At 33.9% G+C, this 26,147-nt stretch overlaps 2 protein-coding genes across 3 annotated transcripts; one reads left to right on the top strand and one right to left on the bottom strand.

The window, feature by feature from the left end:
• The first annotated feature begins 3,539 nt into the window (after positions 1-3,539).
• On the top strand, positions 3,540-9,788 carry DYL1 (dormancy-associated protein-like 1). 2 transcript variants are annotated; one of them, XR_016354072.1, is made up of 5 exons: positions 3,540-3,691; positions 3,855-3,995; positions 4,965-5,091; positions 5,184-5,583; positions 9,728-9,788. XR_016354072.1 is itself a non-coding variant. In XM_089792682.1 (4 exons), exons 1-4 carry the CDS (start codon positions 3,586-3,588, stop codon positions 5,218-5,220), a joined length of 411 nt encoding a protein of 136 aa, XP_089648808.1. In that variant the 5' UTR covers positions 3,540-3,585; the 3' UTR covers positions 5,221-5,647. The 2 variants fall into 2 exon arrangements, 1 of the variants encoding a protein (XP_089648808.1); XM_089792682.1 differs by lacking the exon at positions 9,728-9,788 and having other exon boundaries at positions 5,184-5,647.
• A 1,954-nt stretch (positions 9,789-11,742) lies between these two features.
• LOC149549266 (protein NODULATION SIGNALING PATHWAY 2-like) lies at positions 11,743-13,086 on the bottom strand. Its single transcript, XM_089794297.1, has one exon. The coding sequence runs from the start codon at positions 13,084-13,086 to the stop codon at positions 11,743-11,745; it is 1,344 nt and encodes a 447-aa protein (XP_089650423.1).
• Positions 13,087-26,147: the final 13,061 nt, after the last annotated feature.

Raw genomic sequence — 26,147 nt, 5'->3', positions numbered from 1 at the left:
ACAAACACAATTTTCTATCTATTACCTAATATTAAATCATAAAATTTATGAAACATAAAAAAATCAATACACAATTATGTCAAAAACCAATATCCTTTCTTTATTATTATTTAAAATATGCTTAAAATAGAATTCAATTGACATAACCTTGATAATACAATTTCTCTCTCCATTGTATCCTTTTAAGAGAGATCACAAGGAGGCTAAGCTCTATACAAAACACACTAAAGACAAATTTTAAAATAAATTTAACAAAAAACACTAATTTTTTTTTTTAATATTTTAAAGTACTAGTGAAGGACTGAAGAACCCTCTAAACTAGGGAGAGTCCCAAAAGATAGGAACAAAAGGAGGATAATGTAGAACACCACTGAAGCATGTAGAAGTTGTAAAGCTCTATCAAAAGTAACTTTTGATCTAAAGAACCTCCACTAAAATAGAACCTAACTAGGTAGAGAAGACTATAATCTGTATGAGTGCTCTTAGAAGACACTACTCGAATTGGGAGGAAAACAAGGCAAACGACTGAACTCGTATACAAGCTTTTATCGCTTACAAAATTAGGGCTAGAATAAGTAATCCAATAGAAAAATAACAACCGACACGTTTTATAATAGTAGAGTCATATTTGGCTTGAGGGGTGCGCACTTGGGGCATTGTCCCCAAACTCCCATTGAAATAATCTGGGGAGAAACTGCGTCGAATAAACCTCCAAGTCTGATTAGGCTCTAGACCAAAATAATGCTCTTAGAAGGCACTACTCGAATTAAGAGGAAAACAAGACAAACAACTGAACTCAAAGATATAGATGAAATGAAACACCAAAATGAGTTGATTAATCAAACATGGGAGGTTGCATCCAAAGTAGGAATGAAAAGAAGAGTGTCTATATGGTAAATGTTCCATCTCATCAAAATGCATAGGTACCTAGCCACTGCATCCGCCTAGTACATAGGAACAAATACTAAATACATAGCTCACTCCATTGAACCAAGGAAGCATAAGAAGCAATAGAAGAACCCCCCCCCCAATGTAGACAAGAGTGAGGTGACAAACAATTGGAAAAGTAAGCCAAAAGAACTGCATGTCAAGAAACCACAATCAAGATGGACAAAAGAACACATGACGTGTCTAAGATTGATCATCTCAGTACACACATGTATTCTTTTGTGCATCTTGATCGTAGTTCCTTGACATGCAGTTATTTTGGTTTACTTTTCCAGTTTCCTGTCACCTCACCGTTGTCTGCATTAGGGGGGGTTCTTCTATTGGTTCTTATGCTTTCTTGGTTTGATGGAGTGGCTATGTATTCAATATTTGTTCCTATGTACTAGGTAGATGTAGTGGCTGGGTACCTATGCATTTTGGTGAGATGGATCATTTACTATATAAACACTCTTCTTTTAGTTCCTACTTTGGATGCAACTTTCCATGTTTGATTGGTTAATTTTTCAAGCTTTGGTGTTTCATGTCATCTGTATCTTTGAGTTCATTTGTTTACCTTGTTTGGCTCCTGATTTAAGTAGTGTGTTCCAAGAGCACTCTTACAGATTATAGTCTTCTCTACTTGATCAGGTTCTATTTCTGTGGAGGTTCTTTAGATCAAAAGTTACTTTTCACATATCTTTGCAGCTTCTATATGCATTAGTGGTGTTCTAGACGATCATCCTTTTCTTGTCGATTGGGCTCACAAACATGCTAACTGAATAGGCTGCAGGTCCATCACCAACTCTGGCCTCTAGAGTTTTGGTTTTTGGATACATACTTGCTAACTTGAGGTCTTATGTTCTACTAATTGACCTTAAATTAGCTCTCCATATGCAATTGTGGATTTCCAACTTTGTCCTACCAATCAGGTGCAAGAATATTATTTAATGACAAAATTGTAAAACGGTTTCAATGCATGTGTGTGTGTGCGCGCGCGCATGTGTGTGTGCATTGAAACAGTTGTACAATTTTGTCATTAAATAATATTACAATTAATAGTTTCAAATAAGCAATTACATTAAATTTATTTTCATAAAATATTTGAAATGACATCAAATACAAAATTGGCTCTCCATATACATTTGTGAATTTCTAACTCTATTCTAACAATGAAGTACAAGAATATTATTTTTATTTAATGACAAAATTGTGAAACCGTTCCAATACATCTATTTACTATATAGTTTACAAGATCGATGCTTTAAAATAAACAATTACATCATACTTGCCTTCCAAAAAATACTTAAATTGATGTCAAATACAGAATTGGCTCCCCATATGCAATTTTGGATTCCCAACTCTATCCTACCAATTAGGTGCAAGAATATTATTTAATGAGAAAATTGTGAAACTGTTCCAATACATCTATTTTCTGCGTAGGTTCAAATCAATATTTTAAAATATACAAATAAATCAATAGAGAATAATATGCTTGCATCTTTTAAATTTCAAACTTCTAATACATAATTAAAATAGGAAATAACATATTTTTCATATAATTAAACAAATTTTGAGAATAATATAGATTGAAAAAATAAATAAATTTCATAAATGACTGATAATAATTTCTTTTTCCAAAAAATTAACAAGCATCTTCTTATTTAAGTATTTTACAGCTTATTATTTTGAGCATGAAAGTAACCAATTTTACAATACTACATTCATCTTCAAAAAAATTCTATTTTCATTGATATTATAAATCGATTAATAATAATCAAGGAAAAAATCTTAATTTTTTTTGCAAATAATTATAGTGTACTTATTGCACACTAAGATGCAATTGTTAGTATATAGAATTTTATAGCATCTTTGTTAGTATATAGAATTTTAACTCCATCTATATATGTATATGTGTAATTCTATGAACTTTGGAAACACAAGTAGGTGCTTCTAAAGTCCTACACTAGAAGATACTCGTAGACCAAATTATTAGAATACGCTAGACTATAGAACAAAGTTAATAAAGATTGCATAAAAAAAATATTAATAAAAAGAATACATTTCTACATTTGTTTTTGGATTCAACTGAAAAACAATTTAAATTAAAAAAATTAATTAATTAATTCAACACGGAATCCACCAAAACCTCTCCTCTTTATTTTATTCCACGTTAGTTACCCTCCACCTGCTCTAGAACTTTACCCACTTGTAACAAATACTGTACGTGATAGCGTACGTGCAATCCGACGTGCCAAGCGTGCTCCAAGAACCTTGGACTAAATCTATACCCTACACGCACACAAAACGGAGCAAGAAGGTCTGTAGTTTAACGTCCCACGTAAACTTCCATTCCGTGGGCTGCCGTTTGGCGGCCGGCATAAAATATCACATCGAAAGCGACGTCTCGCCAACCTTATCCATTTCTGGGCCCCGCTCTGAATACAGCACATAAACACAAAAAATATCCCATCATCACAAACCTTACGTGGCGTCTTATCCACCCCCCATCTCCATCAGATATGACGTAAAGATTTTCTTAAAGAATTCCATGGATTTGCTTACCAGCTGTTTATTGCTTTTATAAGGGCTCCCACTAACTCTCTGGATCACTTGGCTGCTCATATCCTTCCTCTTCCTTACTGGTAATCACTAATCATAATGGGACTGCTTGATCAGCTTTGGGATGATGTTGTTGCAGGTCCTCCGCCAGACAGAGGCCTTGGCATGTTCAGAAAAAGTGCCACTTTTAACTCCAGATCTTCAGGTCAGTACAACTTATCACTTGATTATTGAGTCTAGAATTGTCATAGGATTCTTCTATGTTGCTTCACCATGGTGTTTTGATTGTACCCATATGAAGAACAAATCTGATCTTTATGCCAAATCTGATCTGATCTTTCTTTTTGTTTTAATGTGGTGGGATTCAGGTGGTGGTGAAGACATAGGCCCTGTGACAAAGAGTATAAGTATCGCTAAGCATTATCAGGGTTTATCAGTGGACACAAACTCAGTACCATCATCTCCCTCAGGCTCCTCTTTGCCTTCTACTCCTACTTCCCCCTCATCTTGTGAGTATGCTTTTTCATTTCTTGTTTGCTAAAAGTAGAATAACTTTTTATTGGTTTTAAAGTGGAGGATTCCATTTCATGCACAAAGAAGTTTTAGCTAGCAATATGCGAGTATGTGTGAATATTAGCTTTTAGGTTTGAAATTTCTTGATGGGGTGGAAGGATATCTATTTTAACTCAAATTTCTTAGAAAGGGAATCTGTTTTATCACATGAAACATGGTCCTGGACTATCTCTTGTCATATCGTAATCTTGTTATAGTTATTTATATTATCAACTTTATGGTTGTTCAAATGATTTGATATAAGTTCAGAGGGTATGCATGATCTTCGCCTCGGCCTTCATGACTTGTCATTAGATAGTTTTTGTATTATCATTTTTGTTGTTGTCTAGATGAAGTTGGTATAATTTATTTGATTGAAATTTCTCTGAGTGAAAGTGAGGATGGAAGGGGTTCCATCACAAGAAATATGATACCAGGCTTCCATCACAAGAAATATGATCCTAGGCATCAAAAAGATGATTAGAGCTTTCATATTTGATATTTCTTTCTATTAACAATTTTATTGTTGTTGAGATATTTTTGGGTATAGATCCATTCCATCACATGAAGGACATGATCTTAGTCTTATCCTTCAGAATATACGATCCTTGCTGTTTGATAATTCTTTCTATTATCGTTTTTATTGTTGTTTAGATGAATTGATATGAGTTCTATTTGTTCTTGTAACTATTGAATATAGAGTAGAAGTCTTAAGATTTAAACTGTGTTAACTACGTACTTATTCAGTGGAATTTAATTGGAGCACAATCAGAACTTATCCCTTACACTATTGGGACAAAGGATCTTTGTATTTGATTTTTTTTTTATTGGGACAAAGGATCTTAGTAATCTGATCGTCTTTTTGTTATCTTTTTTATTACTAATTGATTAAAATTTTATGGGTTTTCTTTGTTCTTTGTTCACAGCCACGCCTCGGGAGAAAGACAATATATGGAGGAGTGTTTTTCATCCAGGGAGTAACAGGGCCACAGGCTTCATTGGATCTCAAAAGTTTGACAATGCCCAGCCCAACAGCACAACTGTTTATGACTGGTTTGTGCTCTTCCCTTTCTTTACTTTCAATTTATACCTTTCTTCATCAAAGTATGTCATGAATCTCTTTTCTTGATGTTGGTTTTTTGCAGGCTCTACAGTGGTGAGACAAAATCAAAATATCGTTAAAGAGACCCTTGGCAGGATAGATGTAAATACATGTACATATCTGCTTGTGTGATTAACTTTGAGTGTCCCAAGCTTGAAAGTCTTTACAAACTTTGGACTGAATTTAGCTTTATCGACTAGAGTCGTGTACATGTTTTGTGCTTCAAGGTGGCTGATGAGTCAGAACTATGATAAATGTCACCTGGTTTCTTAAAAATTCAATGTGTTCATCGGGCTTGAAATGTCAGATCTACTTTTAGAGGAAAGTATTTGTTCATAAGTGGGGTCATGGTCTTCCTCCTCCGAAGTCATTACTAGGGTCATTGTTTTCCCCCATCTTGAGAAAATGATGCGACTTAATGATGTGTTATGATAAGATTAAAGGTGATGTAAGCTTTCCATTTTCTTTTGTTATCATTATCATATATTAAAGATGAGTTGGATGTTATCTTGTTTATTGTTACATAGTTTTCATAGAGTTTAATAGTATATATTATTTGTCAATCTGACTATAAATATATATGGGTAATTATATTATATAAATGTAAGTTGTTAAATGTCATATTCTTATTAAGCTATTTAGAGATGGAGATTCTATTTATTATAATGATTTAAATAGCTTTCTTAATGTGATGTGAGAATGAAGATAAGATTTTGAATGATGAATTTTACCAAAGGAGTTGGATATTAATAGTAAACATTTTGTATGAAGTAGTAGTGTGGTAGTGTATTTTTATTTGACCTAAATTAATTATGAAAGTCTTTAATTTCTCCATTATATATATATATAATGGAGAAATTAAAGACTTTTCTAATTAATTTAGGTATATATATAGTAGTGTGGTAGTGTGTTTTTATTTCACCTAAATTAATTAGAAAATTTTTTAATTTCTCCATTATATATATATATATACATACAGAGCTTTCCAAATCAATTTAAATGAATTATAAAAAACTTAAAGTGTTATATTGTTGCATTTTGATGAAAAAGGACTTACAATATAATTTTTAAAGAGTGATGACATTTAATAGAAATAAATTTTCTATATCTTTAGAATATTCAAATAGAGCTTTTCAAATTAATTTAAATGAATTATAAAAAATTTAAAGTGTTATATTGTTGCATTTTGATGAAAAAGGACTTACAATATAATTTTTAAAGAGTGATGACATTTAATAGAAATAAATTTTCTATATCTTTAGAATTGAACTTAATCTAAAAATTACAAATATCCTTGAATGAAGTTCCATTTCTCCCATCACCTTAACTAAAATATATTTGACTTTACATGTTCAAGTTGAAGTGTTGAAACACTAACCAATTGAAGTTACTTAAGTGAGCAATACAATGTTATTCTCAAAGTGATAATTAGAAAATGTGATTTTATTATGTTCTAAATATTCAATATTCATAATTTTCTATATCTAATTCAACTTAATCTAAAAATCACAAATATCCTTGAATGAAGTTCCATTTCTCCCATTACCTCAACTAAAATATATTTGACTTTACATGCTCAAGTTGAAGTGTTGAAACACTAACTAATTGAAGTTACTTCAGTGAGCAATACAATGTTATTCTCAAAGTGATAATTAGAAAATGTGATTTTGTCATGTTCTAAATATTCAATATTTATAAATGTAGTTCTGCTTTACCATTACCTTCAATATTCTTAAATGTGGTTCTGTTTCTACCATTACCTTAAACTAAAATGTATAGACTTGCATTAAATAATTAAAGTTATTTGAATGAGGAATACAATGTTATATTCAAAGTGGTAATTAAAAGATATTCTAAATTTTCAATCATCAAAATATTGGAGTGACATAACAAGGTCTATACAAATCCAGACTTTTTAATAAGGAGAGTGTGAACATAGAAAGGGAAGAGGAAGAGATGAATATGTAACATGTTGCGAATTTTAGAGTATCTTTATGGGAAAATATAAACACCTTAAGAAAGATGAAAAATTACTATAGAAATCAAAATAGTGATCAAGACATAATCATATGTGCAAAAGTCTATAATAAAAAATGTAGAAAATATTGTTATGTAATTATCTCAATTCATATAACAATTAAATTTATAATTTAAATATAATATCATATGTGCATGGTGTATTTAATTGTAGCTTACTTTTCCACTATCATTAATCGGAGTTGACCTCCTATACTCTAAATTGCTTCTTTATTGTGGGGTATCCATAGAAAAAATGCAAGTAGAAAACGATGATAGTAATATACATGAATGAAATGAACTTAGCTTCAATTAAATTATTAAAATGACCCCTACCAATTGCCATGACAATAATGGAAATGAAGGAATAGGTAATCTAAATGAAAGTACAAAATTCTTATTATTCTTATCACACATGGTAGGGATGGAAAAGCCTTTGTCATGAAAATTCCATTAAATAAATTTAAAAATAGAACTTGGTCTATAAAAATTGGTTTCTTCTTATATCTTCTCTTCTGGGTCTCGGGCATTTGCTTGCTTTCGTGTGTGTGTGTGTGTGTGTGTGTGTGTGAGTGTGTGTGTGTGTGAATCATAGAGAGAGAGAGAGAGAGAGAGAGAGAGAGAGAGAGAGAGAATTGGTCAATGACTGATATTGAAACCAAGAAGTTATCACAGTTAGTCAATGATAGAGTGAAACACACATTGTCTTGTTGAAGAAGAATACTTAGATGTAGGAAATATTTTTTGGGGGGGAATTGTGGTCCCTTTCTAAATGTCATACAAGGAAGGGGGAATAGATTTCATCTTGAATAATGAATTGGTGGAGAAATGCCAGGATAAAGTAGGTTAGTGTTAACATCTACATGTATGAGAAACTAATAGAATAGATGATGGGGTTAAGTTGTGAAGGTGAATCTTTTTGGTACCTTGGTCAAAAGTGGCAAGGACTACATTTTCATGTTTCTAGATGGAGGAGCTAAAGTGACATCAAAATGGTTTCAATAGAGATGACTTGCCCCCTCCTTGGGGAATTTAAAACTACCATTGATAGAAAACTTCATCATAGAAGGATGATTCACTGCAATTCACGAGGATCATGTTTTTGCACCTAGGGGGAATTTGTTCCCTTATATTTTTATTACTTGATACATTTACTTATAAAGTGTTCACATCCTATTTTATAAAAAAATTGTTACATTTATCTACACATTGTGCACTTTATCCACTATATTATATTTGTCAATATTTATGCTTATCTTTTATCTCTTATTCTTATTTATCCATGATTTTATAATCCATATTTTACTGCTCTTGGTTTCTGATTTCACATTGTGGCCTCTTGTCATACATTTTCAAATGTGTACCATGACTCTTTGCTAATGATCATCATGTTTGTCAATATACATCATCATACATATGGCATTTTCTATACCTAGATCGTGTGCTTATATATCTCTAGATCATATATCACCATATATGCTAATAGAATTACCTTTACACTAGAAGAATTGTGTCTTTGCCATACTATTTGAGCTTTCCTTGTCACATCATTACATTGGAGTCATCACACCTTCCCATATAGTTAGCCTACATTGTGCTACACTTTTGCATGTGGGAATCATACAATTCCCATTCATTTATTCCTCGTCTTTAATGCTTATTCCATTTTGCACTAGGGACCTTGAGATCACATTCTTAGACTGTCCCATCTAGGACCTATTGCCTTACCTCTGACCATTATGTGTTCATGATCTTGAATGTCACATTGAGAGAATTTGTTCATCCTAGTATTGCATGTAAATACATAAGTATGTTTTGCCCCAAATCACCATTTCAATTGCCCTTGTTGTGTGCAACTTTATACCTTTAGCGAAACAACTCAAGCCCATATGATTTTTATGCCTAATAGTTACTACTTTACAATAGTTACATGCTTAGACTAATTTTAGACTTCATTCATTGTTTTCTTGTTTTTGCCAATTTCATGGATCCTATGAATGTAACAAATTGTAGAGGATTTACTCATGCTACTAATCCTTTTTAGAGTTTAGCCAACTCTACCCCCCAAGTGTCACATGATACCCCTCTTATTAGTGGAAAGAAAGAAAAAGAAAGCCCCAACCCAAACTACTTCTAAGAAGAAGCTAAAACTTGACCCTCTCATTGATCTAGGTGATTTGAATGTGGAGTTGTAAGGAAGGCGCAAATCCTCCCACAAGATTTCCTCTAACCATAGGAAGAAAAAAAATTCTAATATAACTTTCAATGTGAATAAGGAGGATCCAGGGTCAAATCCAAAGAGAGTGAGAAAATTAAGGGAGTAAATCAAGTCAAAAATACAAAGTTGTTACGAACAATTATGTAAAAAAGGAGGAAGATATTTCAAAGTTGGAGACTGGTAAAGCCACCCCAGAGGATGAAGTTACTATTAGTAGCAAGGATATGACCCATGTTTCAACTAGCTTTAAAATGGATATTATGGACCTTATTGTCAAAGATGGAGTTGATAACCTTAAAGACACCTCCCTCATGACTTAACCGAATGATATGTTATGATACTTAAGATTAAAGGTGATGTAAGCTTTCCATTTTCTTTTGTTATCATTATCATATATGAAAGATGAGCTGGATATTATCTTGTTTATTGTTACATAATTTTTAGTAGAATTTAATAGTATATATTATTTGTCAATTTGACTATAAATATATATGGGTAATTATATTATATAAATGTAAGTTGTTAAATGTTGTATTCTTTTCAAGCTATTTAGAGATGGAGACTCCATTTATTATAATGATTTGAATAGATTACCTAATGTGATGTGACAATGAAGATAAGATTTTGAAAGATGAATTTTATCGAAGGGGTTAGGTATCAATACTAAACATTTTGTATATACATATGTATATGTACATACATATACATGTACATATGTACATGTATATGTATGTACATGTACATACATATACATATGTATATATGTACACACACACACACACACATATATATAATCATTAAACAAACATAGATCTTTCCAAATTAATTTAAATGAATTATAATTTTTTTAAGTGTTATATTGTTGCATTTGGATGAAAAAGGGTCCACGATATAATTTTTAATGAGTGATGCCATTTAATAGTAATAAGTTTTCAATAGCTAATTCAACTTAATCCAAAAACCACAAATATCCTTGAATGTAGTTCATTTTCTCCCATTAACTTAACTAAAATATATTTGACTTTCATGCCCAAGTTGAAGTGTTGAAACACAAACTAATTGAAGTTACTTAAGTGAGCAATACAATGTTATTCTCAAAGTGATAATTAGAAAATAAGATTTTATCATGTTCTAAATTTTCAATATTCTTAAATGTGGTTCTGTTTCTACCATTACCTTCAATATTCTTAGATGTGGTTCTATTTCTACCAATATCTTAACTAAAATGTATTGACTTGCATAAAATAATTAATTTATTTGAATGAGGAATACAATGTTATATTCAAAGTGGTAATTAAAAAATTTTCAAAATTTTCAATCATCAAAATCTTTGATTGACATAACAAGGTCTACAAAAATCCAAACTTTTTAATAAGGAGAGTGTGAACATAAAAAGGGAAGAGAAAGAGATGAATATGTAACATTTTACGAATTTTAGAGTATCTTTATGGGAAAATATAAACACCTTAAGAAAGACAAAAAATTACTATAGAGATCAAAATAGTGACTAAGACATAATCATGTATACAGAAGTCTATAATAAAAAATGTAGAAAATATTGTTATGTAATATCTCAATTCATATAACAATTAAATTTATAATTTAAATATAATACATGTGCATGGTGTATTTAATTGCAGTTCACTTTTCCACTATCATTAATCAGAGTTGACCTCCTATACTCTAAATTGCTTCTTTGTTGTGGTATGTCTATAGCAAAAATGCAAGTAGAAAACGATGATAGTAATATACATGAATGAAATCAACTTAGCTTGAATTAATTTATTAAAATGACCCCTACTAATTTCCCTGACATTAATGGAAATGAAGGAATAGATAAGCTAAATGGAAGTACAAATTTCTTATTATTCTTATCACATGGTAGGAATGGAAAAGCCTTTGTCACCCAATTCCATTAAATAAATTTAAAAATAGAACTTGGTCTATAAAATTTGGTTAATTGCTAGTGTGTGTGAGAGAGAGATGTGTGTGAGAGAGAGAGAATTGGTCAATGACTGAAATTGAAACAAAGAAGTTATCATAGTTGGTCAATAATAGAGTGAAACCCACAGTGTTTGTCTTGTTGAAGAAGAATATTTTAAAAATGTGTATGTGTTTGGATTAAAACGGGTATGATCTCCAAGTGGAAGCCCAAACCAGAGGTGTATTCCGCCATTGGAGAATGATTTGATTGTCTGAATTTTGTAGCGTGTAATGCCATCCTTTGTGAAACGCCAACATATCCCTCGCCTGCGCCATGTTTTCTTCGCTTATCTCTGCCCCCTCCCCTCTAAATCCACATTTTCCCGGCAGATCACACACCCTGCATTCCATCAATTCTCTCTCTTTTTCCTTCGTCTCCATTCCATCACCAGAAAATGCTCTGCAAATCTTGGGCGCCAAGAAAGTGTTTTCCATGACAGTCCTCGCCAAACCCTTCCGGCAGCCCGGCCTCCATGGACTCCACCATGGCACTGAAGTACTCCATCGTGTCGCTGAGGTGGCCGCTGTAGTCCTTCCATTCGCTTGCCACGCCAGCACATGCCCACGCCACGAAGGCCTCTCGCACGCCACGTGCGACCGAAAGAAACTCCACAATCTGCGCTTTTCTTCGCTGGCACCGCATATGTGGCAGGTTCAGCATCAGGTTGAAGACCACGGGAACATTGCCCTGTTCTTCACGCTGTGCGGCGGAGAATATGTGGTTTCTGAGATTTTCCAATCTGATTTCTTCATAATGGAAGGGAATTCCCACAGAAGCGGCGTAGGCGGCAAGTTTCGAAACCGACTTTGATCCCGACGCCACGTCATCGTCCCAGAGAACGGCCGTAATGCGAAGCAGATCCAGTGTTTTGGGGCTTTCCGCCGCTAGGGCTTCCATTAATGGCGGCCATTGCAGGCCCTCTGCTACATCAAAGTCGACAATGTGGATTCGCTTTGCGTTATTTGAGGCGAAATGCTCTAGAATGCCCTGATTTGCCGTGAAATGTGCAAATCTTGCGTAAGGGTAGAGCTGACAGAGCGCCTGAAAGGCGCTCTTACTGGTCTGTGTACAAAGCTCCTTCAATGATCTGCTCTCTGCGCTTTCAGAGGCCTCGAGATCTCTGAAATTGTCAAGACAATAGTATGCCATTCTTTCCTCGTGGCTTCCTGTCAGGGACATCCTCCGCCGCAGCCGATTCTCAATAACTTTTGCCAGATCCCGAGCTTCTCTCTCCAGCGCTTCGGCCCAAGCTTTCAGCAAATTCTTCAATACAATTCTCGTCTTCTCCGCTTCGTCTCCAATGTGGCAAGGAAGAACAATCTGAGGCGCTGAAGCTTCACATTGAACATGAGCTTCTTCAATTCTCATTAAATTAGGGCTCAACGGATTAATTAAGCTCTCAGCATGCTGAAAATTAGGGTCTGTAATGGACGAAAGAATATCACTCTCGTAAGGGCAAAACAGAGTGTTTTCAACATATAAATTTTCATTGAACGGAGTTATAATTGCTTCCGGTTTAGAAAACAGCATTTCACTGCAGTTCTCAAGATCGATTGCGACTGAGGAAGGTGATTCGGGGAATGCAAATGAATTGAACATTCCGAGCGGATTTATCTCTCTGAACGAGCAATTGGACCAGGGATCCCAACAGGCATCCATTGGATTTGCAGCAGAGATGAAATTGTCTACTTCATTGAAATTCGAGGAGGAATAGGCTTCCAATGCCATTGTAATTGCAGACTGATTATTTTGATGCCCTCTTCCTTTGCAGACACAAACTTATGAATGCATATTTATACAATCTGATTCAAACAAAAGTTCCAATTTTCAGTTGAATCACAGAATTGTGGAAGTCCACGACAGGAAATTAGGGAATCATTATAATTTAGCGTAGAAAATAGAAATCCTGTTTGAGATGATTGCATTGACAATGATCGGGCGAAAAGTCGAGATCTGGACATCCTCTGAGATGCGAATTTTGAATTTGCGAGGGAGAGTCTGAATTTTGTCCTGACTAATGTTTTCAGGATAATTTTCTGGTTGTATTAAGTAGTTTCCTTACATTGCACAGCTGTACGATTTGGTATTTGATTTTCATACAATTATTGGTCGGAGGAGCGATTAAAAATTAAAATAGCGTTTTGAACGGAACAGCTTGATATAAAATATACTCTTGTTTATTTATTTAAACAACGATATTTCTATATCTGTATGGATAAACTACAACGTGCTACTGATTCGTTTATTAAGTGGAACATATCACCATAAAATATACCTGTTCTATCTTTGCCTAGGACAACATGATATTTGCACAATCCCTATAAATAAATTACAGTCTTCTGCCTATACAGCGCGTACCGGGATTGATAATTAATATACAACTTTATCTAATCAAATAAAATATTATATGAATCTTATTAATTAAGAAGTTGTTAATCTTTGATTTTTTATTTATTTTCATTAATTAGTATTATTTAAATTTTACGTATATATTTTAATTGAAGAGGAGAAAAATGTATGACATTTTTTTCCATGTTTATTTTATTTATATTTATATTTATTATAATAAAATAAGACAATTATTTATATTTATATATAATATAATATAATATAATAATTGAATTTGCTTATTATTATATTCTAATAATGAAAGTGACATATTTATATTATTTTTAATTTAATTTTGTGTCTATATTGATAATGTCTTGATAATTAATAAATAGGAGACTTTCTCTACAAGAAGCCAAATTCTCATATTCTATCAAGGTTCAAATGTTATCTATAATATTTTCAGCCAATCTTAAGAAGACACATATGACTGCAATGAAAATAATATTTAGATATTTGAATGGAATTGAAGATTCCATGGTACAAGAAATAAGAAGATTTTGAGTTAAGAATCGACACTGATGTTGAGTGGGCAAGAAATGTGAAAACAAAAAGAGTACTAGTGGGGGAGATTTCTTTTTAGGAGAAGATTGGTTACATGGATAAGTAAGAAGCAAAGTTGTATCTCAAGTCCACTACTGAAGCTAAGTATGTAGTTGTTGCAATCAATTGTTCAAATATTGTATGGATCAAACAATTATTAGAAGGTATGGAAGAGGAAGTCACAAAACTTGTAACTATCTATTGTGACAATACTAGTTCTATTATTATATCAAAGAAATTGGTGTTGGATGTAAAGACAAAGCACATATCTATCAAATATCACTACTCGAGGTAGAAAGTTCAAGAAAAAAAGTCAAAATTGAGTATGTGAAGTCCAAGGAGAAGATAGAAGATATATTCACCAAGCTATTGCCTAAGGGTTCTTTCGAGTATCTAAGAGGTAAATTAGGGGTCCTTCCCTATCGAGTGCTCACTAAGTGAAGATGTGGGGTTGCATCAATTCATGGTTGATCAGAATATCTTTATGGAGTTGATGCATGAGTTCAGTCTTTGGGAATTATCCTAGAGTTGTGAAAATGTTTGCAATGAAGAAGATGTAATCAGTACATGAAAGGTACAAGGTATAACTACAAAGTTTTATGAGTTTCTCACTGAAGCTTATAGTTACCTTTGGCATTGTTGTCAAAGGGGGAGTGATGTAAAGAATGGTCAAAGCGGGATGAGTATGAAACAAGTTGTACAAAGGGGGTGATGATGTATTGAATGAGAGATGAATCAATCAAAGGGGGGAAGTATTGAATAGGAGATAATGCATATGAAACATGTTGAAAATGGGAGTAATGTAGAGAATCATGAAGTATATCCCAAGAGGGAGTTTTTGCAAACCAAGCAGAGAACCTTTTAAAGAGAAGAGATCATGAAGTTGTTGAGAACTTGATGACATTGGAGCTAAAGATGTTTGTTTGATGGTTTATTTCCTAATGTCTTAATGTAATAATGTCTTTCCATTAATGCCAAAGGGAGATATTGTTAGCCCCAAATGATAATGTTCAAGATAAGGGAGATAATGTATGTGAAAGAGTCATATTAGTTGGTATGTTATCATTGATGTCAAGCTTGAAATGGCAAGACATTATGCTAATTCGATAGAGTACCAAATCATTCGATTGATTAAGAGGATTTGAAGAAATTGGAATGGAAGAAAGTATTGATAAGCATGAGGAACTTGAATGGGCACTTGATGAGCTAGACTTTGACAATATAATGTTGATTTTATGTTTTACATGGTTTGATTAAGTGTAGAGATCTTGTGATAGGCTATCAGGATTTAACTGTGTGATTTTTGAGTCAAACTCATTGACCCATGTTTCATGAGTAGTGATTCAACACGAATCCATCTCTCATGAGAATAAATGGAACACTTAGCACTCATTGGATCTAGTTGATGCTCATAGGGGTGATGTAGAGATCTTGTATAAGCAAGTTATGAGGTCGTGAATTTAGAAGACAAAGGAATAGTAAGTTACACCGAGCTAGTCAGTTAGGTCGGTAAATGAAGGACTAGTGGTAATTGAGCTATTATGGTTGTCATCGAGCGTATGAAAAGTGAATAAAGAAAGAATTGTATTAACCGAGCAAGAAAGGTGTTAACTAAGTTTAGTATTGATCGACTGAGTGTAGTGTTAATCGAATAAGGAAAAGAAGAACAGTTTTGAGAAGATTCAATTGAAGACACACATTTGATGAAAACATAGATTAATTAAGAAGTTTCTAAGATAAGGATGAAGTTTCTTACAAGATCTATAGTTGGAGAAATTCAAAAAAGATCTAATGGAGATTTAATGATTTAAAATTAAAATCAAAAATTCAAGGAGAAAAGTGTGATACCTGAGTGTCTAGATTCAATTTATCCTAATTGGATGAAGATCAGATGATTGCAATTAAGCAAAAAAAAGTTCAAAATTTCATGAAGCAACAATAAGTTGTTTGTTTAAGGGATCAACGTCATATTCAATGTTGTTGATCAAGTTATTTGTGAAGAAGAAGATAGAAGGTAAAATTGAGCATGGTAGCATTATGAGATCTAGCAAATGAATTGTGTAGTTTATGTGTTTGTGAGTGGATCAACCAGAAGGTAGAAAGAGGAAGAAAATAGGAGAACAAATGAGAAAAATGGAGAATTAAAATAGAAGAGAAAAATGGAGATCTAAAATAGAAAAGGTAGTTACATTACTTATCAAATCATTTTATTGTTACTCTCCAATCACTTTACAAGAAAATCTCTTAACCTAGTGGACTTAACAACCTTATTTGTAAATCTATTTTTATGGTGGCACTCATTTGAATGTTTGTAAGTCCTTTAGAGAAAGGCACTCAAATTGAGGAGTGATAAGGTCTAGATTATCTTTGGTGAAAACCCCCTAATATTGTCACATTAAAAATGTGTATGTAACCTTTAACCAGGTTGGCTCCTAACAAAGCTCATATTAAAAGAGTGAAAATTTTGGGTTATCAACTCCTAGGTGGTTTTTCCCATAATAGGGTTTCCATGTTAAAATAATTGTGTCGAAATGTGTTGATATTGATTGTGTTGCATGTTCATTTCATGTTTATTGTTTCATGTTGCAAGTCAGAATATACATAAGGTTAATGAAGTTTACTCTAATACTTGGTATATAAAAGTTAAGAGATTTACTGCAAAGATTGAATTAGTTATTATTGTGACATTTTTTATGCATCGAGCTAGTGAATTAGAAGTTAAATTTGTTAATTCTCTGGAAAAAAATTTAAGGGCATGAGAGAACAAACAACTTTGTTAGAGTAATAAAGTATTTTCTTATTAATTTAATCATTCTGATTTAATTATTAAGTCACTTATTATCTCTATTTTACTTAACCTAAACATTAGACATATAATACTTATTTCTTGTATTAATTATGATAATGCATCCTAGGTTAGTTACTCTTTTGGGTTTTGATCCCCTTTTATGAGGATTGATCTCTCTTTGTAATTTACAACATTCAATACAATTGTGATTTCTCTTTTGTGCATCAAGAATGTCTCCTCTATTATGGATCTTTGAATTCAAGCCTCCACATCTTTTCTTCTCTCTTTCAATGACAGATGTTTGTATGCAAGTAATTCTTGGGAGTTGTGGGTTGAACTTTCCTCAACTTCAACAAGCTCATTGCCTAGGCTCACTTCTCAAAGGATGAAAGGTTAAGCCACCTTTACTTCAAGATAACATATCCAAGAAACATGAACTAACTAATTTACAACTTACTTGGCAAAACAGTTCCTTTGAAGTCCATTGGGAATGGTAGATTCCACTCATACCTCTTCTCAAAACATCTGACAATATCTTAGCTCTATTTCAACAATTCAACATCAAGGCTCTCATATATACTTATCATTTCGTACATCCCCTACCTTTACAAATGAAGAAAATAACTTTTCTTTACAAGAATAAAAAATATTCAATTAGGTCGGCCTATTGTGGAATCCCCAATGCATAATTAAATACATAGGACCATGTTAAAGCATGCACACCTTCTCAAGATAATTTTATACAATCATTATATTATGTGTTCCACACATTACAATATATATTTAACACTTGCCAATAATAATTAACACACCACAATGATCTAGTTGGCTACTAGTGAAATGTATCGTATGTTGCACATCAACCTTTCCAAAATTAACCAAATGACTCACAAATCTGAGCATTCACGTACAAACAAGTCTTCTAACAACCTCTATGCTCACCAACATTGATTCATGCTCATGATCAAGTTACAATTAAAAATTGCAACTACCTTTGGCATAATTCATTGTTCACTAGTTTTCTACCAGTCTTCATCAAATCATTTGTAACACGTCCATAATAGATCACATAAAGTACAAGGAACATAGGCATAGTTTCCACACTCCTTCAAAAACACAAATATAATCTCGCATATCCAAATCTACCAATCACCACCTGTACTAAACTAATCAATGATTTGAAACATACAAAATCTGAGTGTGTCTGCAACCATAGAACATATGTTTCAATTTCAATGATAGAACTTGTCATTAATAGATGTTTTCTACCTTCAAATCAACCATTTCAAGTGTCAAAAATCTTTCGTAATCCCAAAAATGGCTCCTAAGGGTTCCTACGAGCACTGGGGACCCATTAATACCCCTTAGGAAACATTAGGAAATATTGGCATACATTAGAACATATTTGTGTGTTCTATGATGATTAATGTGTTCTAAAGAATCTTAAGAGATCCTAATATGTCCTCAAGAGCCATAATTAGTCATAGGGAATTTTAGGACCACTTAGAATCCATCATAACCTCGTATGATACATTAGAACCACTTAGAACCCTAAAGTGTGTCTTACGATGAACCCTAAAGTGTGTCTTACGATGATTAATGCTCTCTCTCTCTCTCTCTCTCTCTCTCTCTCTCTCTCTCTCTCTCTCTCTCTCTCTCTCTCTCTCTCTCTCTCTCTCTCTCTCTCTCTCCCTCCCTCCCTCCCTCCCTCCCTCCCTCCTAACAAACATGTTAATTACCAAACTAACCACAAGATAAACAACACAATGAGTTACAATCAATATTTTACTATCAACCATTTTGAAAACAATGCATTGATTCCTGAAAATTTGGCTAATTCTAAAATTTCCTAAAAAAATTCTCAAAATCTAGAATCTTTATCTTTATCAAGTTGAAACCACTTTCAAACATCCTAAAAGTATATACATAAAATGTAACTTAAGTTTAAGAACTACTTAGATGTTACATTTCAGATATGGTCCTAGTGCTAAAATTGACTTTTCAAAGTGTTGGTTAATAGTTTCTCTCCCTTAATTCTTTGGTTTGTACCTTGACTCTTAAATGTCTAATGACTAGTGGAGAACAAAGAATTTAACAACAAAATGGGTCAGCCTAGCAATCTATCAAATACCCTTGAATTGAAAGGTACAACTCCCTTTAGGATTTGCAATGAAATTTGTTTTTTAAGTTTTCAAGGGCACACTCTTAACTAGATTGTTCAACACTTCAAATAACCTAGGCAATTTCAAAAATAGGGACTAACTCATAAAATGTAATCTATCCTAACTTAAATACAAATATGAAAACATGCAAGACTAGCTATGACAACAAGAGAGTAGAAGGAATGACAGAATGAGCAATTCTTGAATTGCTGACTTAACTGATATTTGACAATACCTGGATTGTCCCCTTTTAGCTACTTTATTAATCTAATTCTAGTCCTCTCATACAATTAACTAAACTACACATACGAACTATGTTGTATAACATAAAGAACATAATAATGCTTGTGCTGAAGAGAGTAAAGCTTACAATCCACTGAATGAAGGAAATAATACCAAGTTTACTTGCAATCATTCAATTTTCAATAATAGTACATTCATTCCAGATATTATACAGTAACTAAATGAACAATGAAATTAAAAGTAGACTCAAAGTCACACACAACAGTCCTAGCTACAAGGGTTCACCCACAAAAAATTTACTGATCTTTTTAACTTCTCAAAAAGTTACATATTTAGGCATCCTCATAATGGTCAATTAAATTTGATGATTACAGTGCAGAGCATCTCTGAACAGAATAAACTAAAAATAGGACATGATTGAATCATTGTCCATCACATAGACCAAGCTTACTGAGAGAATGCCATAAATGGCTACAAAAATAGAGAGAAGAGAAAAAATGACAAATGTCTGGAAGTATATCAAAGCATCATGCCTTCTTAGGAGTAACTGCCTTATCTCTATAAGCCTTCATTGCATCTATTACTTTGTCTATCTCCTCAACACCTGGGATGATGATATTGTCAACTCGAATCATCTAGTAGTTGTGCATCTCTATCAACTCATCCACTCTAGCAACCTTTGATTGGAACTTCTCCAATGCACGCCTTAAGATTGAATCAACTGATAAAGCTCTTGGATTTTTGACATCTAGAAATTGAGTGGATCAGAAGCTTCATCAACAAATGCCAGGAACCTGGTCTTCATCCTCTCAATATCTACTAATATGTCATTGACAAACACATAGGACTCTGTGTTTAGTATTTTCAAATATTCAAATAGCTTTTCTATGACATTATGCACCAGGTCATGCACATCCTTAAGCTCATTTGCAGATCTTGCAGAGCTTTCCACTATAAACTCCAAAGATTATTTCCAATGAAACAATGGCTCTTTATGAGTTTTAAGGATCCCATGGGAGATGGCAACATTGGTGTTCATATTGATCACTTCTTGTAATAGTTCCAATTGCTCTGTTAGTTTATTTGATGTGGTTTGCAAAGTAATTTGATGACAACAAGTTGCCTTCCTTAACCTGTGAGCATCTAATAGTAGACTTCCCAAATTCTCAATGAGTAGGGGACCTTGTGCCTTCATCGGATCAACCCATGCTTGACCAATTTTTCCAAATTGCCTCTCTTGTTGCAGCCTCAAAAGCAAGTCCTTATTCTCCTCTGCATTCAGGTCGAATGTGCTTGTTGAGGTACTCCCACGTGTAGACCTAATGTAGTCGATTAATTACTTATTTGAGGTCTTTAGCACCTCTTTCTCCACCCTCAATTCTTCTAGCATGTCCTCAATCTTTTCATTAGTAGGCTTCCATATATTTACCATGGAATCATGAAAAGGGATACCAAGATCCACCATCCTAATCTAGAAGTCATTTGCAATGAGCTCATGGAACTTGCCCTCCTTTTGAGGCTCTTCTATCTCCATCAGCATGTGGATAGTAGAAGGATCAATAGCCAATGTTGTTATGGAATATTGCTTCTTTATCTTCTTCGATGGTCGCTGAGAAGAAGTTGCATGTGTGATAAGGTCCTTTGATGGGGTGACTTCTTCATATCTTTGCTTCTTTCGATCAATGGTCTCTTCCAACCATAACTTGGTTGAAAGGACATTGATTGCAGATTGCAGGGCAGTAGGGTCAAAGCACTTCCTTGCCACTAGGGGAGTTTTCTTACTTTGAGAAACAAGGGGGAAGGAAGTGACTTTGGTTACTGAGAGGGCCAAAGTATCCCCTTGTTGTGATGTATCTTGTTCCAGACCATTCATGTGGTTAGTGTCACCATCCAAATTGATGAGTTGAATAGGGGAGGCAGGATTAGCTACTGACTTCTCTTGTTCATTATCCTTCTCCTTGTCCTCTTCCTTTTCCCAACTTTTCCCATATCCAAAAGAGACCCACCTCCAAAAGTATGAGTGATTGGTACATTCTTGTCTAGAGACAGGTCTCCACCTTGGCCAATAGATTGGGTTGGGCCTATAGATGTTGAAGTAGCGATCGTAGTGGTAGTCATTTCAGTTGATTGGGTAGCTCCAAAAGATACTCCACTAGTAGAGCCAATGCTTCCCATTATTTTCTTTCTTGCTCGAGTCCACTCTACCCACTTGTCTATCCTCTTGATGATTATGTGCATCAGAACCTATCAATGACAGGACCTACAAGCAGGGTAGACATAATGGGAGTGCCTTTAATCTACTCAGGATGAGGGATGCATATAGGAGCCATTATCTATAAGATTAGAAACATCAATATAGTCATTATATAATTTAACTTTGTCAATTGTCAATTGTGACCAAAACTTCTCCCAGGTTTCATACTCATTAAGACATCCAACCCAAAAATATTCAATGTCTAGAATGTATCTGTAGGTGTATCCTAGCTTCAAATGATCCCTCACGAAGTTTATCGGGTCATACTAAGGCATGACTGCCTCATAATCAATCAATTTGATTTTACTTTCAAAACTCTTAAATAGATTTCGAGGATCAGATCTAGAGGCACAAGAATAGGGTCCAACCACTATGGGGAAGGAAATCTCAGCTATCTTCTTCACATTTGAACACAAGGTGTTAACTTCAAGAATTTTCCAACACAATTTGACAAGAACAACCTTGTCTCTGGGTATCGAGGAAGTCTTTTGGGAAATCTGTCAAAAGCACCTATTCGTAGGTAGGAGAAGCTCAAAAATTGGATTAAAAAGCATCCAAACTGGCTTATAGCCAAATTTTCTTCTAGTGAAAATCTTCTCTTAGGGTAGCCCTACAATTCCCAGCTCAATCGCATTGTGAAGGCATCATTGGTTGTTGCATACTCCTCATAGCTCCTCTACAACTGAAGGCATAGGTAGATCTCATACACCTTTGTGTTTTCATCATAGTCTTCAGTTCTGGGAAGACCCATCCATAGGTGATGTAGTAGCCAAGGCATAGATTAAGTACGAAGACATGTAAAACTTGTTGAATCCCCTAGTTGAATTCAACCATGAGGCAAGCTCATTGCATATGACTTCGACCCAATCAATTTATAGACCTTTGACACAAATGGCTTGCACTAGGAAGAAGTGGTGCTCAATCAATTTTAGAATTCCCTCTTTGCCTTTTAATCTAAGTAGCAAATCCAGGATGTCTACGATCTCCCTTTTTAAATTGGTTCTGAATAGGGTCTTTGACATCTTGCTCTTCTTTGAGCAAAGCAGTTGGAACCAGGTCCTCTGCATATCCTCCCTTTTCAAGGTCTTCTTGTTGAACATGGATGCAGAGGAGTCGAAGTCAATGTCACAATATTCCTCCTTCATGAGCACACCGAATGCAGACTGCATTAAAGCCTTGTTGATCAAGAGGAGGACAGACTAGTCAAGAAGTAGAATTTGCTTCATCTTTGGATCATGTCTCTCTATGCACTCCCCTAGTAGCTCTGGAGCTTTTACAACCATGGGAAAACCAGCAGCTTCCACCAATCCGCTTTCTTTCAACTTATGAGTAATCGGGTGAATAGGTTGAGAGTTAAGTCTTCTGTGAAGATCACCTAAATCTTAAAACTTGAATGATGTATTTGTTAAATCTTTTAACTCACTCTCTAGTCCTATAAGCTTATCATAACCTATAGCTATGATTGTTATTTTCTATGATTGCAAATGATGCAATTCTCAATAAATAGTCATTTGAAATATTTGAAGAAACAAATTTGAGGCAATTATGATGAAATAGATGCAGAAATCTGAATGTTGGTGCCACACGAATGAAATTAAGTTCAACCAGCGATCATAATAGCAGGATTTGCAATAAATCTCATGATCAATGGCTATTTAAAACTTTTCATTTCCATGCACATAATAATTCATAATCCCGAAAGCCTTGTTTCTTTACTTTAAAAAGCTACTTACCAAAACGAGGGATTTAGCTTAGCGAAAAACACCTTGTTTCCTAGAGAATCCAGAATGAAGATTTATTCAATAACTTAGTATGTGTGGGGGAGACAAAGCAGATCAACTTTTTCGTAAGCCCAGTTTTCCTTTGATTCAGAATTGTAATGCGTGGAATGATCTTTTAATATCTTGAGCACTTCATTCTTTCATTCTCTGCCCTAAGCACTTAACACTTGATTTGCTTTATGTTAGGATTGCACCTTTATATTTGACTTTGCCGGAAGCATCTATTGGGCATCTTTGAAGAATATTCGCACATTAAATTCTCTTGGCTTTCTATTTTCCAAGCCTTTAGAGAAGTGGTTTTTAACATTTCTTAGTGACAAAAAAGCCCTCTGAAAGTAGCATTTTTTGAAGAGAGGAAAAGTTCACGACATCTTCCCTTTGATCTTGATTTGATGGCTTCGAGGTGAGATTTCAAGTGTGGATCTTTCATTATAGGCTCAGAATAATTCCTTTTAGCACCATGCTTGTCCTACTTATACATAAAGACTTGGAATTGGGCACTAGCCATTTTGGCTTTGAAAGCAAAACTAGATACTTATGTTTCCACCAGCAAACAACTGGAAACCCGCAGACCCATCTTTCTTCATAGAAATAGATTTCACCTCTGAAACTTGATTCGAGACCTTCCTGGCCTTGACTTACGCTTTCATGGATCTTTCCATAATGAAACAACCAAGTGTACTGCTCATTAACATCATTGTGATTTCTTTGCTCAGATACATGCTCAATGAACTCCGCCAAGGGGAAAACCACCCCAATTGTTCAAAATCCGCAGGAAATGGAATACTGGTACAAGATGGTAGTTTGAAACAATTGGAGAACTTACTTCTCATCAGGAAGATACTTGAAACAATCCCAGGAACACCTAAATCACATAAAGCCCGAATGCATTAAAATAATAAGGAAATTCATGGAGGGATAGGTAAAAGACAAAGCAAAGGCTACCTGGAAAAGATGCAAGATGGGAGCTTTGGTAATTTGATGAGAAGTAAGTCACCTAAAGACTACTTTGACATGCAAACTTGGACGAAAACTCAACGATACCAACAACTATAACTGACAAAGGAAAAACTGAAAGTTGGCAACACAAAGCCTCTTGGTTTTTTAGCGTGTGCCCTATTTAGAAAATATTTTGGCATGCTTTTATTCAATAATTTTCCTATTCTGACATGCACAGACTATAGCATGTATGTGTTATTGCATACACACACTATATTTTGAATTATCCAAGCTTAGCCTAGCCATAGTGTGTGTGCACTATAGCACATCCACACTATGGCTTTGGTGAGACCAAAAAGGAATTTGACACATTTTTGGGTCCCCCATCTTTGTGCATGCACCCACTTTCATTTCAGAATTGGAAAAAATAATGTGAAAAGTTTGCTTAAGAAATTGTTCCTTATACACATTTTATTACTATTGACAACTAAAAAATTTTAAATAATTATAATAATATTAACCTTGAGATTAATACTAATAAAGACTAATGCCAAATTTGTATAAAATAAGACAAATTGAACTATATATACATCAAAATAAAAAATAAATATTTATTTTAACATAATTATCTTAAATACACCTCCCTAAAAAAATGTTACAAATATCAATAACTATTTTATTTATCTTAAAATTATTTTATTTTATTATAAATTATATATACAAAGTTAATTTACTTTTATTTTATATATATATATTCATATTTGTATTTAAAATGTAAACTTTTTATCATTATTTCTAAAATGTTAATAATTAAAATTATAAAATGTTATCATTTAAGGGAAATGATGATCTTTGAGGTTTCCTTGTGAAAATTTTGTTGGAAGCGATGAGAAGTGCTGGCTGTCGGCTAGGCTAGGGCTCTATCCCTAGCCTGTGATTGTTGTTTGATTTTTACTGATATTTCTCCTTGTTCTGTTTGGATTGCCGGCTGTTGGACAAAGTTTGCGTGGGTTTTGGTTTTTCGAAATCTTTTGCAGTCAATTTTGGATTAGGATTTTTATTGTTTGCATGGCAGGGCCTGGGATTTCTTCTGCGTTGGTGAGAACAAATGGTTCTTCTCCAACTATGCATGCAATGAGATCAGAATCATTTTATTCAGGGGAGAACTCCAAGTTGAAAAAAGTTAATGGTTGTTTTCTACATAGCCATGATCGTCATGTTTTGATTATTCCTCCAACGGCTGTAATGGAGGACATTGAATATTGGACCAAGCATACTTTGATATGCAAATTTCTTGGAATCCAAATTTCCCTATCCACTCTTAAGGCATGGATCCACCACTCATGGCAGGTGGAAGGCGATATGGAGATTATGTTGGCAGGGAATAGCTATTTTTTTGTTGTATTCTCTTGCATGTCTGATCATGATCATGTTTTTGAAGGAGGCCCTTATTTCTACAACCATGTGGGGTTATTTGTCAAACCCTGGAATTCAAGATTTAATTCTACTAAGGATCTCCCTTCAATGGTGCCAATTTGGGTTCGCTTGCCTCGCCTTCCCTGGAATTTTGGCGTGAAGACATCCTTGGGAAAATTGTTGCTTTGTTGGGAAAGTCGACTACGATTGCACATCAATCCCTCAATAAAAAGGTTATTTCTTATGCTAGAATTTGTGTTGAAAATAATTTGAAT

Source organism: Cupressus sempervirens, chromosome 7 (assembly GCF_028749045.1).
Source record: "Cupressus sempervirens isolate cs-2001-9-10 chromosome 7, ASM2874904v1, whole genome shotgun sequence".
Taxonomy (NCBI): Eukaryota; Viridiplantae; Streptophyta; class Pinopsida; order Cupressales; family Cupressaceae; genus Cupressus; species Cupressus sempervirens.
The sequence above is the reverse complement of the archived record's forward strand: the minus strand, read 5'-3'. Positions and strand labels throughout refer to the sequence as shown.